This window comes from Colossoma macropomum, unplaced genomic scaffold, assembly GCF_904425465.1.
Source record: "Colossoma macropomum unplaced genomic scaffold, Colossoma_macropomum, whole genome shotgun sequence".
NCBI lineage: Eukaryota > Metazoa > Chordata > Actinopteri > Characiformes > Serrasalmidae > Colossoma > Colossoma macropomum.
In genome coordinates, this window is record NW_023494792.1 from 3038161 (window position 1) to 3057625 (window position 19465).

The 19465-nt window shown below is 38.2% G+C and overlaps 1 protein-coding gene across 1 annotated transcript; it reads left to right on the forward strand.

Annotated features, from left to right (window-relative positions):
* Positions 1-3729: 3729 nt before the first annotated feature.
* LOC118811267 (soluble guanylate cyclase 88E-like) lies at positions 3730-16999 on the forward strand. Its single transcript, XM_036575423.1, has 18 exons — positions 3730-3849; positions 4744-4884; positions 5060-5199; positions 6310-6444; positions 6639-6762; positions 6839-6958; positions 7431-7515; positions 7620-7706; positions 7828-7945; positions 8610-8739; positions 9510-9656; positions 10157-10303; positions 10423-10579; positions 12197-12306; positions 12932-13021; positions 15566-15712; positions 16232-16369; positions 16792-16999. The coding sequence occupies exons 1-18, from the start codon at positions 3730-3732 to the stop codon at positions 16948-16950; spliced, it is 2295 nt and encodes a 764-aa protein (XP_036431316.1). The 3' UTR covers positions 16951-16999.
* The last annotated feature ends 2466 nt before the right edge of the window (positions 17000-19465 follow it).

The window sequence follows — 19465 nt, forward strand, 5'->3', positions numbered from 1 at the left end:
GTAATTTTAGCCAAGGGGGCAGCAGAGGCTATATGGGGCGAGGATTTACACCCAAACCTAACCCCGTATCCACCATAATAAAAACCTGATCCTCACTCACTGTGTGTGTGTGTGCGTGTGTGTGTGCGTGTGTGTGTGTGTGTGTGTGTGTGTGTGTGTGTGTGTGCATGTGTGTGTGTGTGTGTGTGTGTGTTGGTTGGTTGGTTTGTTTTTATGTACTTTCAAGACAAAAGCTCACAAAACCAGGGGAAAACAGGAATAATGTACCAGCAGATAGGTCACGATAGAGTGAAGTACCATATTTTATGTGTTTAAAACTGGAAGAAAATTCCTTTTGGTTACTGAAGTATTAGAAACCGTTTCTAAGCCTAGGCCTAAACCTATGGCATGTGTATATAAATCCAGATAAATCCAGACATATTTATTTTTATTTCAGGACACGTTTATGTTATGCGCGGGCATTTACAAAAATACAAAATACATAAGGAACATATTATTATTACATATAGGTAGTTATACACACACACACACACACACACACACACACACACACACACACACACATATATATATATATATATATATATATATATATATATATATATATATGGCTTATTTTAGCCACACCCCTGCATTTTAGAGCAGGAAGTGAGACTGCATCCCTGTCCCTCAGGACCACATGGTGAGCAGTTAGATCACACTGTTTTGAAGTAAATGTGCTGAATGTACTGAACTAAAAGTTTGAAAATCAGTGTGTAACATTAAAAACTGTTATTATCGAAACATACATTTCCTGCAATTAAGTAAACTTAAAAACATAAATTAAGGTATAGGGTCATTCAAAGCAAAATGATTTTAGTTTAAAATCCAAGTCAGTTAAGTCTTAAATGTGTTTTCAACTCTGACTTTGAACCAGTTTGGTAGAATGATCCATTTACATCGCCAATGTCTGAACGAAACCTCATATCTCTAAAATGGTAATGTTACAGCAGAAGGACAAAATGTTTTTAACTTTTAATGTAAGTTAATGTAACAAGATTTTTTCCCCCAAGTAATTTTGGACCATTTCTGTTGGTCCATTCATCTTGAAACACAGTGAATGCAAAAGGGTGAAAGTGCAGATGTTTTTGATATGTTGCAAGGTTTTGAGTGGCAGTTTATATAATCTTTATGTAAATATATTTTGATCTGAAGGTCCTACTTAAATTTAAATGAAAATTGTTTCTAAGACAAATACAAGCAGTGAAGTTGATGCCCATGAATAAAATTATTTTCAGCATATGTGTGTCTTCCTCTGTTGGGAAAACATCTCAAGTACCTCCTCATGATGCTGCTTGAGAGAATAATCACACTGTTTTGGTTCCTACAAAATTCCGTATGTGTTAGTATGTTTATTTCATAATTGTTTTCTTAAATGTGGAAAATAGCAAAAGGGAGGAAACCCTTCTATGGGTAAGTGTGCCCAAACTTTTGACTAGTACTGTATATAGAATGCATATATGATCTCATTTTCTAAGATTGTATAAAAACAAATTGGTTTGTGTATACATGCGTGTGTGTGCACATTTTAGAGAGGGTGTTGGTTAAGTGTCTTTGTGTGTTTGTGTGTGTGTGTGCGTGTGTGTGTGTGTGTGTGTGAAGCGGGACAGCTGAGTCTGTCCAGACTGTCACTGCTTCATCTGAGATGGATAGTGGTAAACATTTCAGACACACCTCAGGATGGCAGCCAGACATTCTTGTGTGTGTGTGTTTGTGTGTGTGTGTGTGTGTGTGTGTGTGTCTGCTTGTGTATGCGAGGAAAAGTACACAAGGACATGACCTGTATGTGGTGTTGCAGTCACAAAAGGTGAGGTCAGTCTGGGGTTAGAGTCATGAATAAAGATTAAAGATTAAGGTATCGTCTGTTTGTATTTCTGTTTGTCCGTCTGGATTTGAGTGAATCAGTCACAGCTTTAAAATGCAGCCATAACATCCTTCACACAGAAAGCCACCCCTGGTCCTGGAGTACCCCTGCCCTGCTACACCACCCCTGTAACCACTTGCTTTCAGTTTTTTATAGAAATCTGCACAAATGTTTTTCCACACCTCCAAGTTCAGTCATAGAAGTTGGTTGTATTTGCTTCTCAGAAGCCCAGTAACCCCAAACACATTCAGTGGTGTTGAGATCTGGACTCTGGGGTGGTCAGTCCATTGTTCTGAGAACACCAGCATCTTCTTTGTTCGATTTGCAGATTTTCTTCTTCTTTTGTTTCCTTTTCTCAGTAAGGTCTTCTTAACAGCTACACATTCTTTCAGACCCATGCTGAGTTGTCGTCTCACAGTATAAGGATGGACAGACACTAGTTCTGGTAATGCTTGTTATCTCTCTCTCTTTTACCTACTCTGTTTTTATGCAAGTGTATTATTTTATTTCTAATCTCCTCAGAAATATCTCCTGAAAATGAATGTCTTGCACTTAATGGCTGTTTTGACTGAAAGTTAAAGAAATGAAAGATGAGTAATTTGAAAAAACACTCACACTCTCAAATAAGTCGTATTAAAAAGCCTTTATTAACATGTCAAAAGTTTAAAAATTGTGCTGACGTTGAGGCCTCAGCAGGGCTTCATTAGAAACTCCAAAATGGCACAAACCACTGCAACAAGTGAGAGCTTCTTTGCCTGATTCTGATATTGTCCATCCCTCAGACCGGTCAGGGAAGAGGCCCTTCAGCCGAGCATGTGTGATTGAGAGAAGACCTGCTGCTGGCAGCCTCCCAGTCATGTCACTGCCAGTTGACTTCAGAACAATGGCTCAACTCTCCCACTCAACAGTTGACACAAGTGGGCCGGCTTACAAAAGTAATGATGCTGGCCCAGCTGGAAGATTCTCAACAGTTCCGGCGTCTCAGAAGGAGCTCGAGTCAGGTTAGTTCACACTGAATTAGGAAAGGCTGATGATTTAGCATTAGTTCATGTCCTAAATAATAATTTCACAAGGGAGAGGCTTCTCAAAGAGCATTCTCCCTCTGAGATCTTTGACTCATGCACAGCCTTTTGGCGGGTGGTTCATATTTTGGAGGATCTGTGGTTGGGTTCCATGTTCAGAAGAATCTAGATGCATTTTGATTCTTTCAAATTGAGGAGATTAAAGGAAAAAGAAGAATATATATCTTTCTTTGGAAACATTCTTCATCCAGATGGGCCCTGTTCTATTCATGGGCCATTCATTTAGAATGTGCTAATAACTACTGGGCCTTTTTTTCTTCATTGTTGATGTACTTTCAGGTGTAGGGATTTCTACAGGACCTGCCACAGACTCTCTACCGTAGATTTGCATTGAGTCAGCGTGATTGAGACGTGAGTGCGGATTAGACTAAAGCTTTGAGTGTGTGAGTCCGCTACCCTCTCTGTGTATATGTACGTTTACTAAGGCTGTCACAATTACTTGATTAAAATTATAAAGGCAAAGTGATTAAAATTTACATTCTTAATGAACTGACTTAGTAACTAGCTCTCAATTTGAGTGACAAACGGGGTATCCATAGGTCATTATGGCAGATGCTCAACAAACTCTCACATTCAGCACTAAGTTGGATTAAAGCAGGGCTTAAAATGTATTAAATTACATTTTCTAATTAATTTTATTAGTCAAAAACAATCGCCAGGTTACTCGATTACTCATTTATTCAGTAGTTACAGCCCTAACACTAACCTAGCTGTTGCTGCTCTGTGTATCTCTGTACAGTCATCATGTATGGTCTGCTGTGTGAGAGTCTGCATGACTTCATTAAGGAGTCGTACGGGGATGACGTGTGGAAGCTGGTGAGAGAGAGAGCAGACGTTAGACTCCACTCCTTCGTCACACACCAGGTTGGATTATTTACTTATTTAATTTACTCATAGTACCTGTATCGTTGGTACTTGTGTACTTGGTATCACAGAATGAGCTGACTTTTTTCACTTTCCTCTTAGTAGCACTTCAGTTATCATTGTATGTATTACTTTGTATAATTCACTTAAATTCATTCATTTCCTCTTAGTACCTGTAAATGTCAATGTTACAGAAATGGATAGCCTCTGAATGTAAAGAGTGGGACTGCCGGGTGGAGACAACAAATCACCAATTTTCTTTTCAGGAAGTATTCAAAATAAGGACTTATTTTCTCAAGACTTTCACTCTATATCTTGAAATAATGACTTATCTTCTTTTAAAATATTGACTATGTCAAAATAATTACTTATTTTCTGAAAAGCTTGAATTCAAATCTCCAAATAATGACTTTTTCCCCCTGAGATTTTGGCTCAGTATCCAGAAATAATTGCTTGATTCTTGGAATTTAATAATTCCTTTTTTTTCTTAGTCAAACAAGTCATTATTTTGACATAGTAAGTCAATATTTCTAGTGAAAATCACTGATTACTTAGACATAGTAAGTCAAGATTTTGAGAAATTAAGTCATTATTTTGGCATAGAAAGGTCAAAATTTTGACATTCTGCTGCCAGAACCCCAGAAAGACAATTATAACTAAACTAAAGTATAACTAAACATTGTCAGATGTTGTTTCCTATTAGCTGATAACTAGTGAAGTGTATTTAAAGTGATGCAGTGTCCCTTTAACTTATAGAATGGACACTTTCATGATAAGGCAGTAGCAAAGCTAATGTCTGGTAGTAATAAGTCAAGGCCTGAATTTGCAGTTTCTAGTAGACTAACAAGAAATTGTGAAAATGTGTGTGTGTGTGTGTGTGTGTGTGTTGTGTAGGTCTACAGTGAGAGTGTAATCCCACGCATAGCGAAAGCAGCCAGCGGTGTTACAGGTACCCCCTATAATGAGCTGATGAACTCCTGGGGTGTTTACTTCCTGGGCTTTGTGGGGAAGTACGGCTATGACAGGATCCTCAAGGTGCTACTCAATTTTGTGTCAGCAATTCTTGTAACTTGACTTTTACAGAATATTCACATGTAATTTGTTAGCTAAACTTATTATGAGAGTGTATAGCAGACTGAACTGTGAATACTTTATTTGTGTTTCTCCATGTGAATGTGTGTGTGTGTGTGTGTGTGTGTGTGTGTGCCAGGTGTTGGGCCGTCATGTGCGTGACTTTGTCAACGGGTTGGATAACCTGCATGAGTACCTGCGCTTCAGTTATCCCAAAGTTCAGCCCCCCACCTTCTTCTGTCAAGAGGAGTCTGCTACCGGAGTTACGCTGCACTACAGGTAGGAAACACACTCATTCACTCAGACAGGTAAAGTGTAACATGAATCAACACATTTACTTTTCCAGTAATGTATTTATTTATTTACGTTTCCAGTAATGTGTTTAGGACACATGCTGTTAGGGAGGGTCTCTGTGCTTGCTGAGTATTGATGACAGGTGGGGTGGGTGGAGGTGAAACATGATGTTATTGGTTAATATTATTTTTCCCTGGCCACCTGATGCACAGCGACGTAATCAAAAATCAGAAGGTCATTTTCATTTTGATCAAAGATATCAGGAACACAAGAATCAGTCTTTTAAATGGAATTTAAATAATGAATCATGCTTAATATGTCCTGGGACATGAACTAACAAGGGAAGAAGGTCAATTTTGATTTCAGGTTGACTTTAAACACCCCCCCAGTCATGGATCCTAATCCAGGCTCAAAGCATAGTTAAAGCCACAGTTTAGTGAGAAATCTAATTTACACAATTCCCTTTACCCCAAATGCAGTTGATCAGCCTGTAACGTTTCTTGATTTTCTTGTTAATATGTGTTATGAACCTAAGGTGCGAAATACAGGGGGTCCAAGACTCACTAATTAGCCTCTTGAACCACCTGAATGTCTCAAAATCAAAATTTGGGCGTGGGGGGTGTCCCTGAAAATAACCTATTATGACGCTATGCTATCCATTAGAAAGAATAGACACTCAAATACAAATTCAGGAAAGCTCATTGTATAGCTGATAATACCATAACATTAAAGGATTATTATCTTTTCAGAATGTCATGACTTTGGCTCGTCTTTAAAATGTCTTCTGATTTTTGATTACATCACCATGCACCAGCGGCAAGAAAAAAATACTATTAACTAATAATATCATGGTTTGCCCACCCTCCCACCTCCCCCACCTATCATCGAGAGAATACGCTCAGCTACTTCTGCGACCCTCCGCAATACCATTTCAAAATATGTCACAGTACAGAAGGAAAATGAGTTATGACTTATGAAATGTCTTGAAATGTACATGTGAAAATGCATTACACAAATTTGAACTGATGGAACTGACCTTCTGATATAACTAATGTAAAAGTGCATATGTGTGGTTTGTTTGACCCTGGACTGCAGGAGCAAGCGGAAGGGCTACCTACACTATGCTATGGGTCAGCTCAGACAGATGGGCAAACAGTTCTATGATACAGACATCCATGTGGAGGTTCTCTCTGAGCAGCTGGTGGGAGATTACTCACACGTCACTATGAGGTAGGAGACCCTCTGCTTTATCCACAGGAGAACACTACATACTTCAGTAAGATTCACTAGGCTTTGTTTTGTTGAAATGCTCGGTGTAAGAAAGGACTGAGTAATCGTGAGTAACTATGGTCTATTGTGTGACTTTGAATCCCATTATTGTCTTCAGCTTATTTATGTTAGCAAATGTTGTCGCTTGTTTTCAGACTGAACTTCGATAACTCTGCTTATCGCTACATCCAGAAAGAGGACGAAGAGGAGCAAGAGATTCTGCCGATCACCAGTGACTTTTTCTTCGAGGTGTTTCCCTTCAACATTGTCTTCAGACAGGTAAAGCAGCTCTCTTTTCCTCTTCTTCGCACGGTTATAGAATGTTCTGTAAAATAACGGTCATTATCTCTAACAGGACATGGTGGTGCACAATGTCGGCTCTGGTTTGGCCACAGTTTTCCCTGATCTAGATGGGAAGAAGATCAACGATGCATTCCTTCTGGCTCGCCCCCTGGTGGAGTTCACCTGGAACATGGTGCGTAGGGCCTGATGGGAAATGTGCTTAACACCTTATTCAGTTAGTCAGTCAATTATTCAGTGTCTGCTATGAAAATAATATTGTTACTGTCATATCAAATCCTCAATTTTTCAATCCCATTTTTGTTCTACATTTACATGCCAGCTACCCTCTACACTGCATGGTAAATGGACCAAAATTACTTGTTATAAAGTCTCCTTACATTAATTTTTACATTAAAGTTACATTAATGTATGTTTCAGTAACACCCTGGTCATTTGACATGTTTTGTTGATTTTTTTGAAGTGAAAAGAAGTTAGCGCAATGTGTACAGGAGGAAAAGGGTCAATCATATTTCTCTAATTGACAGATTGAGACTTGCCATGGACTAAACATGGTTTTCAGTCTAAGTATCAGGTCCTATCTAGTGGCCTGACTTAGATGGAAAACAAAGGAACAGGAGACTGACTGATCTAGTTCTTCTCCACAGATCATCTCCCACCCCAACAACCTGTTTGAAATCATGTCCAAGGAGCCTGTGAAGAGGGAGCGGAACCTTCATAATAGAGTCCAGAGTAAGGAAGGTCCTATTTACCATGTTTTCTATCAATTTAAAGACAAATTGATTCCAAAGCTTGAGTGAAGGTGCTGAATCGGTTGTATTGTCTCTCCATCACAGACTCTGATTATGAGAATGCTAATCGTTCTGCTGATGTAGACGTGGAGCTCATGGCCTTCCAGTCCATCATTGGAGACGATTACAAAGGTCAACAACCCCTCTCACACAACACAAAACAACACAACACAGTGCATTTCAGACACTTGGTGAGTGCCACTGTGTAACAGAGGGTGAATGAATGGCTGCTGGTGTTGTTTTGCTCTGTTAGATGGAAACAGTGCCAATGCCATGGAGAGCTGGGGGGACGGGAGCCGCTGCCTCAAACTGAAAGGCCAGATGAGATACATGCCAGAATGGGAGTCCATTATCTTCCTGGGAACGCCTGTGTAAGACTGACTCGTGCACACAGATTACTAGGGCTGAAAGGCTAATAGTTTTTATATCGAAATCACAATCGTGCAGAGTGCAGAGAAAGCCATTTAATGAGAAGCTATATGACATGCCTGACGTATGATAGCTGGGTCTAATTTTAGATTCTGAGCTCTTTAGGTTCTGAGCATGGATCCTAAGGATAAAAAGATAGAGTGCGCATATCATGCCCATTTTATAGGACTGCACTGGCTGCCTGCATCCTTTAGGATAGATTTTAAAGTTTTTGTATTTATTTATAGATCTAAATGGCCGTAAAGCACCTGTTTATGTTCCAACACACGACAGATACTAGCCTTCAGCAAATGTCCTCCGTAAATTATAGGAAAAGTAGTTTCTTTCTGTTATTATGCTTTCAAACTGTGGAACTCAATTCTGCCTTTTATTGGACAGTCAAGCTCAGGACACACATTTTGTTTAGAATTTAAAGTTCTATTCTTTTTTTATCTATTTAATTTCATCTACTGTTTCAGCATATTTAATTTTAAGAATAATCTTTTTTAATAATAAATAATTTTTTTATTTAGTTCATAAATTATAATAATGTAATTATTTAGGTTCTTCTTCTTCTTCTTCTTCTGACTTGAGTCTAAATGGTATGTTTATGTTGCCTTTCTGTAGAATGGAGAGTCTGAGTGCCATGTTTAAGACTGGACTCTACATTAATGACCTCAGTATGCACGACTCCAGCAGAGATCTGGTTCTGGCAGGAACGCAGCAGTCTGAGGAGCTCAAGAGGGCTCTCATACAGGTAAGTGTTTGTTTCTCCAGTAACCAGAAGAACGCTGCAACATGCTGTTTAAAATAAACCGTATTGGGAATGTTATACATACAGGATTTTGTATGCTTTTCCTTTCTGTGAGTTTCAAATAAAACATTCAATCAAAGCCTGGCATGCAGCCATCCATGAAGCTTATCATAGCAGTGGTGGACGTTTTAAAAGACACCTCACTGTGTTAGAAAAAGCATGCACTGTGAGGAGCAAGTACCTGAGACAGCTTTAAGTAATGCAGGTATTTGCATCCATCTTTTTGAGTTCATCTCATGAGGCATCTCAATACTGTTTTATTTCTGTTTTAAAAGGAGCTGAAATACTGCTGTAGTTGTAGGGTGGTAAAATGTAGAGAAAGGCTTTTTACCTAAGTAACAGGCATCAAAAATGGTCGTTTTGTGGATTAAAGGGCCTTTTGAATGCAAAAGAAAAGCAAGAAAGAATGTAAATACAATTTTCAAAATAAAGTAAATAAAATTAAATTGCATTTAAATTCCAGTTTTTGCAGCAGGTTGAGTTGAAACTGTATGTAACTCGTTGCCTTGTATGTAGAGTTGGAATAATGTAACATTTGTATTAAAAGCGATTAAAGAGAGATGTAAACTGGCATGTAACTGGGCTTTATTTGCTCATTTAAGAGGTGCTAGTGCTCAGACTGGTGCCTGGTTACCTTTGTGTTTTGGCTGTATCGACATTTGACACATGACAGAAATGCATGACTTTGCTGACCCCTCTTCCCCCCCTCACAGGAGCAGAAGAAGTCCAGTAAACTGGAGGAAAGTATGAAGATGCTGGACTATGAGATGAAGAAGACTGATGACCTGCTCTACAGGATGATCCCTAAACCTGTTGCTAAGAGGCTGCGCAAGGGAGAGCCTGCGGTCAACACATGTGAGGTCAGGACACATACAGAGCCCTGCAGGCCACCAGCCAGGCCCCCTTTTTATGAACTCTTTGTCATTATTTTTATAATTATAAAACAGGCCAGTATGATTTTATAGGGTTACAAATGAAACGGACTTCAGTAGTTTTAGCTAATCAGTGATTCACTGACTGATATGACAGTCGCTTGTCATTTATATTTGTTTAATCTCAATTTTCACATTTCTTGAACTGATATAAACAGCAGAAACTTACAAAGTCTTAGTGGTTTTTGGTTTCTGTAAATTAATGTTTCAGCTTTACTTTCTCAGACTGCAGGATAACCACATTTACAGAGATTGCTTTATGGTTTCAAAGGCTTCTTATTCTTTCCTTCCTGTTTTCCTTCAAAAATGAACAAAGTGACCTTATCAAATATGCCAGTTTAAGTTCTGGAATAGCCAATGATTGTATTATCTTTAGTTATGTTCATATCTTGAGGTTAATTAGTCTCAGTTGTATGTGTGTGGCCCAGGTGTTCCCAGATGTGACCATACTGTTCAGCGATGTGGTGGGCTTCACTCGGATCTGCAGCCACATCACCCCCATGCAGGTGGTGTCCATGCTTAACACCATGTACACACTCTTTGACACTCTCAGCGAGAAGCACAGAGTCTTCAAGGTGGGCTTATATGTCAAATGTGCATGTTTGTGTATTTGAGTTATTAGTTTTAACTGGTTCCACCTGCTGAGTTTATGCATGATTATGATCATGGGCGCATGTGCTCGTGTTAATTTCAGGTTGAGACTATTGGGGATGCCTACATGGTTGTAGCTGGAGCTCCTGAGAAGACTAAGTACCACGCCCATAATATCTGTGACATGGCTTTGGACATGGTGCGCTCCATTGACCACCTCAAAGACCCGTCTAATGGCAACAACATCCAGATCAGAGTGGGTATGTGGATTCTTTCCTTCTGTGGTGGAAATTCTCAGGCATATCACTGTACAACTCATTCAGTCTTTAACACTGAGGCACAGAGTCATCTATTACTGCCTTTTAATCGACTCTTGTCCTTTAGTAACATGATTTCCCAAAGCTGTCATCATATTAAGTACAGAAATTATTTTTTGTAATATTTGTGTCACAAACTTTGAGAAAGCAAACACATGCACAGAAAAATACTTCAAACTTCACACACCTTTCTAGTTACTGTGATGAAAAAAATCAATGACAAGAATTTTGATAGCATAGTTGTGTGCTGAACGTGCACACACACTCACAGACTATTGCAGTGCAACAATAAAGGCAGCATTGTTCTTCTTTTACAAATTTGACCAGTGGCAAATCCTGACTATTAGAGCTGGGTCTTCAGATCAGACTGTGAATTGTCGAAACTTGTCAAAAATAGACAAGAACAAAACATCTACAATCTCAATCTACAATTGAGGTCTAGAAAGTAATGAACATTTTTTGCACATTCTAGATTAAACACAGACTTTTGGAGGTTGTAAAAGACATTTCATATTGCTGCTGTCGGAACAAAATCTCATACCTCCGTTTTTGTTGTTTTTCAGTTTTTCACATAATTTAAAAATGTCTGTTGCCCTTTATATTGTGAGTACATTCCATGATGAATAGACCGACAAGAATGGCCTAAAATGACTTGGAAAAAAGTCTGGTTTCATTGACTTATATTAAAATTAAAGTTTGTTTTTTCCTTCTCCTGTAAAATCGTCATTTTGGAGATATGAGGTTTTGTCCCAACAGCAGCGAGATTCTTTATTTGAAGCTTGTAACTGAAATGAAGAAATATTTTACATTGTGTGGAGCAGTTTTACAGTGACTTTGTAGGTCCTGAGTCATTGTACAATTGGTCCCTCCCATTGTAAATCAAAATGTGATTAATTCCACTGCCAGTTCCTAATTATGTTGGTAGGCAGTCTGACGCATTAGGACCTCACCTCCAGCTTTCTACTGGATTTCAACCCTTTTGTTTCCAAACAAAACTTAATGAGATAAGAGTATTACTCCGACACTTGAGTTTGACTACAACAAGCACGGTACTTCTGTTAAAGACATGTACTTTTTAGTTCCTGGAAATCACTAGGCCTTCTGTGAGACCCTGAGGCTTTCACTCTGCATATTACTCTGCCCACTATGGACATGCACATGTTCTACCTACCCTGGGGGCATATTTTAAAGGTCAAAGACTCTGAATGTATTGCTAATGATACATTAAGGAAGATAGGATTCAAACACGTTCTCGCAGAGGGTGCTCGGTGTGAACACCACCCAGTGTTCTTAAGCATTGCAGTGCATTTCCAGGTCATAATAAAACAGACTGAGCGAGGGTGAGCATGTTTTCCGTGTCATTCCACCTGACTTTCAGCTAATTATTTTCACATAATTAGCCCTTTCAGCATGACAGTGAGCACACATACAGAGATGGTGATCTTTAAAGAAGTGGCTTGGTGCTGCCGTATCTCTGCCCACAGTGATGCTGCCCGTTAACCTCCGCTATGACGTGGGTTTGACTTCTTTTGATCTTCGGCGTATTGGCTCTGCTTTTAGGCATCCACTCTGGAATGGTTGTTGCTGGGGTCGTGGGTCACAAAATGCCTCGTTATGGTCTCCATGGTGATACAGTCCATACGGCATCAGCCATGGAAAGCAATGGAAAGGTTTGTGTTTGTGTTTATGAGGGTGTGCGAAGGTGTGTGAGTCACAAGGTGCGAAAACTGTATATATATATATAATAGACTTCAAATGACATTACAAATTTCAGAGCAGTTATTTATGGTCACTGCAAACAAATAGCAAAAGACACTGCACTTCATACTGCTATTAGAGATTGATCTATTGCTTCATTGCATTCTCAGTCTATTAGAGGTGACAAGTAGTTAATGTACAGAGATTTCCACAAGGCACATTCACATCACTTCAGTAAACCCTACTGGAAATGAATTGAACTGATGTATTTATTTGGGCTGATTGATGATCAAGGCTAAAATACAACCAGTCTGTTGCTGCAATGAGCAGCTGTTATTTAATTTTAAATTGGTTGAGTTAATCTCAGGGGTTGAAAAGGTACGGAGCAAAAAGATCTAACAAAGAATGCAGAGAAAAATAAGGATTACAGTCTGTAATTGTAGGACTACAGAGTGCTCCTACATGGTGGAGCTGATAAAATGGATAATGAGCATAGACGTGGTTGTAATGTTATGGCTGATCGGTGTATATTGCACACAGTCTTACAAGCCTAACCCCTGGTTAATCCAATAAAAAAATCTGCTGTGTTTGTTTCAGGAGATGCACATTCAACTCAGCAGCGCTACCTATGAGCACCTGAAGGGCAGTCACTTCATTTTTGAGAGACGTGGGACCATAACCATAAAGGTGAGCTATTATAACAGCAACAATGTGGATGAAAAACCATATGGACAGACACATAACAGGCCAAATGCTTGGAATCAATAAATAGTTGCCATAAACAAATGGTTTGACTGAAAATCTGCAACAATAAGTTATTCTTGATGGGCGTTTGAGATTTATGACTGTTTACATCTTAACCATTTATTGCAGAATATTCACATAATAATTCACAAAATTATTTGTGTAATTTATATAATAATCAGATGATCCCAAAGGCATGATGAACTGAATCAGGTGTAATACATAGGAGATTCATAAATAATTAAGAAGGATGGTAATCAATAAAGAGAATCAAAAAAAGGCTTTCCCACATATGTTAGTTCATCACTGCAATGTAAATGTAAATGAATGCAAATTTGAAAAAAAAAACCTTCTAAGGTTCATCTAAATGGCACTAAATATGTTGTGCCATTTTAATTACTGCCAATTTCATGTTTTGAGCAAAAAAATCTGCTGATCTTGATCTTGGCCGAATCTGACTGTGCATCCCTAGTAACAACCCAGTCAAGTGTGCACCAGTCAACCCAATCAGTGTGCATAGCTACTGCTGCCTACAAATAAGCAGTACACTAATACATGTTCTTTTGTTTCTTTGTATTTGTTTGCTCGTTTAGGCACTTTATTAGAAACATTTCCAGTGACTGGTCACTTTATAAGGTCCACCTACAGTGTGGTCCAAATGTATGAGGCTACTAGTGAAAATGCATCTATTCAACACAAGGTTTCCATTGCAAAGTATATCATCAGCACATGGGTGAAAGGAAGAATCGCTGAAATATTTACAGCCCCCTGTTATTTATTTGGGTTAAAATTAAAATCCAAATTGAAAATCCCATTTTTTAATGTGGTCTCGGACTTTTGAATCACACTGTACCTTATAAGTCCACAATACAAGTGTACACCTACAGACTGTAGCCCAACTGTTACTGTAACAACTGTTGCTGCACAATTTATCAGCCCCCTCTATCCCATACATCAAAAGTCAGTTTCTGACCAAACGGCCACTGATGTCCAGATATTATTTGGGTGGTGGATCATTCTCAACAGCAGTGACATTGACATGGTAGTGTGTGCGAAATTGGTATGAGTGTCTCAGACACATTGGTGCTTCTGGAGCTTTTACTCACTGCTAGGTTGAGAGTGATGTGCCACCTAAAATATCCAGAAAAGAGTGTCTCTGTGGTCAGAAACAGAGTAGAGGATGACTAACACAAACTGTGCCTCAACAGAAGAGCTACATTCTCTAATTGTACACCAACAAGGTGGAGCTATAAGATAGAGGTTTTTGATGAAGTGCCCAGTGAAAACATGTATGAAATACAAAGATGGACTATGTCTGGTAAAGATATGTCAGGTTTTTCTGGTTGGACAGATGATTAAGTTTGGATGTTAGACCACTATGGACAGAAAGAAGTCTACAGCTCTGAAGGTATAAGGCATTAACCTTTTAGAGGTCAGAGATGAATCACACTCTTCTCATTAAAGACCCACAGATTCCAGCCTGCTATTTCAACTCACTAATGACCAACAGCAGGGGGCAACTGACTCTGCTTCTGTGAATGCATATGTGTGTGTGTAGATATATATATATATATATATATATATATATATATATATATATACATGTTGTCGGAACAAAAACTTGTATCTCTTATATCTTTTTTTAGTTTTTGACATAACGTGGAAAAGCCTGTTGCCCTTTACATTGTGTGTAAATTTCATGATGAATGGACCAACAGAAATGGGCCAAAAAATACTCAGAAAAAAGTCTGGTTCCATTGACTTACATTAAAAGTAAAGCATGTTTTTTCTTTCTCCTGTTAAGTTATCATTTTGGAGACATGAAGTTTTGTATGTGTGTATTATATATATATATTATATATATATATATATATATATATATATATATATATATATATATGTGGGTGAACTGCAGATGGGGTAAGTGTTAAGATATATTTTACAAAATATAATATATTTTATATTCTAAGTAGAGTTAATGTAAGACTTTATGTTCATTCTAGATTAGGTTTTAGATTTTATTGATCTGTTCATCGCATTTTGAAAACTGAACACAATGCAAAGGGCAGCTTGAATTTTCAAATTATGCAAAAGTTGTCAAATGACAAAAAATGAAGATACAAGGTTTCTGTACAACAGACATTATTATAAAGACCATATTATTATGTTGTATAAATGTATAAATTCCTACATACATAAAAATCTTTGTGGAAGATATAAGCACTGTGTGATCCACTTGTCCTGACACTGTATAAAAATAAAACAAGTATGTCTGTGTGTTTATGCGTGAATGTGTTTGCATCTCTTTTCAGTTGCTGTTATATTCTTCCCCTTAGCAATTAAGGGTAGATTGCTGGATAAATTGTTAGACTGAATACCAATTAACACATGCTAAGTCTCTGTCACCACAGCAACCGCTCTCCACCAAAACAAACCAGCAGAACTGTGTAACTCATGCCTATGTGTTACATTATTCTTGTCCTGCAGGGTAATGTGGAGATTGAGACCTACTGGCTGAAGGGAAAGAGGGATAAGGATGGAAATGCGCAGGCAGCTTGCCCACAGTTTGAGGCTCAAACCATCAGCAAGGCTGCAATCTCTCCCCCTGAGCCCCCCATCGATGAGGAAGTACTGGTACACTGCACTCTGAATTCTGATAGAACTGTTTTTTCTGTTGATTACTAGCTTTAGGTGGGGAAGTACTGTGATTTACATGATTACAGACAACATCTCTGACTCCAATCCAGTACTCTCTGCAGTGCTCTAGTTTTTACTAGGTAAAACTTGCAGACTGAATGTAGTTCTATAATTGGCTGAACCTTAGTTCACTCAGTAAGAGTGGTCCTTTTTAAATTGACCTCATGGTGATGTTATAACAAAACCTGTTGAAAGACATGGCTGCGTGCCGTGTTGTTTTTGTTATTGAATAAATTGTACATATACTTTATCTTGTGCAAATTAGCTTGTAAAACTAATCCAGCTCAAACAAAGTTACATGCCCAATACCAATATTTACCGATATCCTCTCCTCAAAGTCTGAACCATTTCCATAATGCTTTCCATCTAATGCAATACTTCATCCTTAGGGCAGTGTACAGTAAGTACATAGAGCCACTTTGGTCTTGTTCTGTCTGATTTGCTCTCCTTTTCTAGGTGTTCCCATCTGTGGCAGGTGAGGATGAGGATGATGTCAAGTCTATCCGCTCTCACCGAATCAAGATGGAAACTTCTGGCAACTCTCTGGAGGAGTCCATGGAGGAGGGCCGAGTGGAGGAGTTGTCTGTTAGTAAGGTAAGACAAAGTGTAGGGTTATTTATTTACTTATTCAGAAAAAACGATTGCCTTTATAGGAAGAGCTTGGCAAAAAATCGAATTACCCCCTTAAAATCCACGGCTTATTACATACTAAGACTTATTGTTCAGTAACTACAGGGACTTCAGTGCAAACTGGTTGAGCTATTGTTAAATTATAGAAGCGTGGAATAAAACTTAGCCCTATGTTTGGTCGTCTTGCGCAGAATGATACCACATTGTGCTGCGGTAAAACAAATGAAGATCTGGATGTGCTTTGAGCAAGTTCAGAGAGGTTTTTGGGCATGCATTTACAGAGATGCGTTTAGTGAATCATACAGTTCACTTGTCATCTGATCGCTTGTGATGGATGTAAAAACTAGGTATGAACAGGCCTATATCTGTGTCTGTGTCTATCTGAGTCTCATCATAAAGATGTCTTGCAGGACGGTGGCCTCCAGGACCCTCACATAGAGCTGGACTCTCCAGAGTTTGATGGCCGGGATTCCATCATGGAGTCTCCTGAAGGCTCCTGTGACTCACGCTGCTCAGAAAAAAGCACCATGTGCTCCGTATCCTGAAGCGGACACCATCAGAGACATGAAACTCATACTGACTCTGGCTTTGGCCTGGACTTCCCATAGCCTTGAAATCACTTTAGTGTGTTAACACCTTAGCTTCTCAGTGAACACACGCAGAACTGATTTACAGATGTTGCTTTCTGAAGTTGATCTGTATTCTAGAAGTAGTGAGTTATGATGTATATAGACTGGAAACACTGCAGCTTTTCCTTTAGCCCTGCATTAAAAGAATACTCCAGCATATTCCAACCTAATCTCTATCTGCTACATCTGTAGCATATGGTCAGTTACTGTAGACAATCATTTTGACACATTTCCCTGAACAGAAACCTCGTTGACCTTTATATTAGAGGCTATCGAGCAATTGCTAAATAGTAAATGTTCATGCAGAACATGTTTAAAAAAAAAAAAAACCCTTTCAAATAGGTATGAGTAGATTAAGCTTTAAATCTACAGTATAGTGTACAAGTCAAAGACCACCCTTCATTTATTTCATTTCCATATCGACATGGATATCAGAACACATTTCATCTTTACTTTGTTGCTCAGTGTTAAAAAATCACATATTTCACATGTTGATTCACTGAACAGTGCAGTTTCCCACTGTCTTGCAGTAGAAGCATGTTTTGCTTCAATGGGCTTACAGTAAAACGTATCAGAAGCAGTATTTATGGTAATTAACTGTGTATTACAGATGAGGCAGAAAGAGATTACATTGATGTGGGAATGCTGGTTTAACCCTTCAAATCAATGAGCCTGTATCTAGTCCTGAAGATTTACCATCCTGGAGAGTTTAATTTTAACACTCCAATGTTAAGATGCTTCTGAATAACTTGGGTCGGAGTAGTCCTGGAACTAAACTCTCCAGGTCAGTAGATCACCAGCAACATACTTACCCGTGCTTTAGATCGCTCTGCTGATAGAGCTTTTCATCTATAATGTACTGCAAATGTTGTGGTATTATGTTTTAAATACTTTTTTTTCCAGTAGTTTCGGTAACACTTTCTATGAATGTCACCTTTGTAAGCATCTATAAACACATTCATAACATGTTATAATGCATTCATAAGACATTATAAACATAGCTATAAATATTTATAAAAATGCATTATACATTATAGCCATGTTTATTATGCATTATGAATTGTTAACATAATGCATTATAAGTACTGATCATAACAAATTATAAGAGCTCATAAGTCGTATTTGTCCGCTCTAAGTAAAGTGAAGCGTACTGTACTAAAGCCTCCTCCAGTGTTAAGAGTGAGGCTTCAAGTTGAAGTATTTACTGAAGGATTTACTGAAACACTAAAACATACACAATAAAGCACATTACAGGCTTCAAATGTCAGAGTTTAAATTAGTGCTGCCATCAGTGCTTTACACAACATGGGAAAGGTAGTGTACACCACCGTTAGCTTGGTATTTGTCTTTACTTTACGCTCTCCAAGCTGAGACTGACTTCTTTGGCACTGACATTATAACATGTTATTAACACTATTTATAATGCATTATATTAACAATTCATAATCTATAATAAACATGGCTATAAAGTGTAATTCAGTGTAATTGTTTTTTACAAATATTTATAACCATGTTTATAATGCCTTATGAATACATTATAACATGTTATAAATGTGTTTATAGATGCTTACAAATGTGACATTCATAGAAAGTGTTACCGTAGTTTTTATCAGATGTGTTTTTTTGTGCAAGTGTGATACAGTGTTAAACAGCTATGTGTGGGATTTACTGGTAAGTTCTCCTTAACTGTGGAACTATAAAATATATATGAGTTGCACATGGCACCTTGTAAAAAACATTTTTTTGGCCTTGGATTAGATCTTCTACATTGTACTGTCTTTTTAGATTGTCATGTCATTTACTAGTTTCATATTTCTGATCTTTTACCTGTGATACTTATTAAAACAAATTACAAAACACTCAGAAATGAGTCAGAAGGGGGTTGAAAGGCCCGTATCAGTGTAAAGCCTGCAAAAAGAGATCATAATAACTACTCAGGTCTTATATGGTTATTGTATGTTACACCACACAAGATGCTGCAAATAAAATCTTGGCCGAACTTCACGTCAGATTGTGTGAATTCAGTTATGCTGCATGTCAATTTATACAATGAAGACTCTCTGCCAGTAGATTTACGATGCAAGAAAATTATGACAATCTGCACGCGTTTTCTTTTTTTTGCTGAAAAATAGAGCCTTGCAAGCAAAAATATAAGGGTTAAGAAGGAGAAGGTGGAGCTGTTCTTGGCTGGGGGAACAGGCCTATAGGGAATACATATTCTCTAAAGTGAACTTGATGTTAGTAGGCTCATTTTTTTGTCCACTAAGTGGTAGCTATTTCACTAGAGGTCACAATATATGTGAACTGAAGGCTGGCCAGACTCACAACTTAAGTAAATATTGTAAAACTTATAAGCAATAAAGTTTTTGCTGTGGTCAGTCGATGTGAGGCATGTCAAATTAAATATTCAAAGACTATCGATTTTAAGCTA

Coding starts and splice junctions, on each gene's coding strand:
- LOC118811267 (XM_036575423.1), top strand. CDS start 3,730: ATGTATGGTCTGCTGTGTGAGAGTCTGCATGACTTCATTAAGGAGTCG. Junction 6,445..6,638: donor TACTCACACGTCACTATGAG/GTAGGAGACCCT, acceptor GCTTGTTTTCAG/ACTGAACTTCGATAACTCTG. Junction 8,740..9,509: donor TCAAGAGGGCTCTCATACAG/GTAAGTGTTTGT, acceptor CCCCCCTCACAG/GAGCAGAAGAAGTCCAGTAA.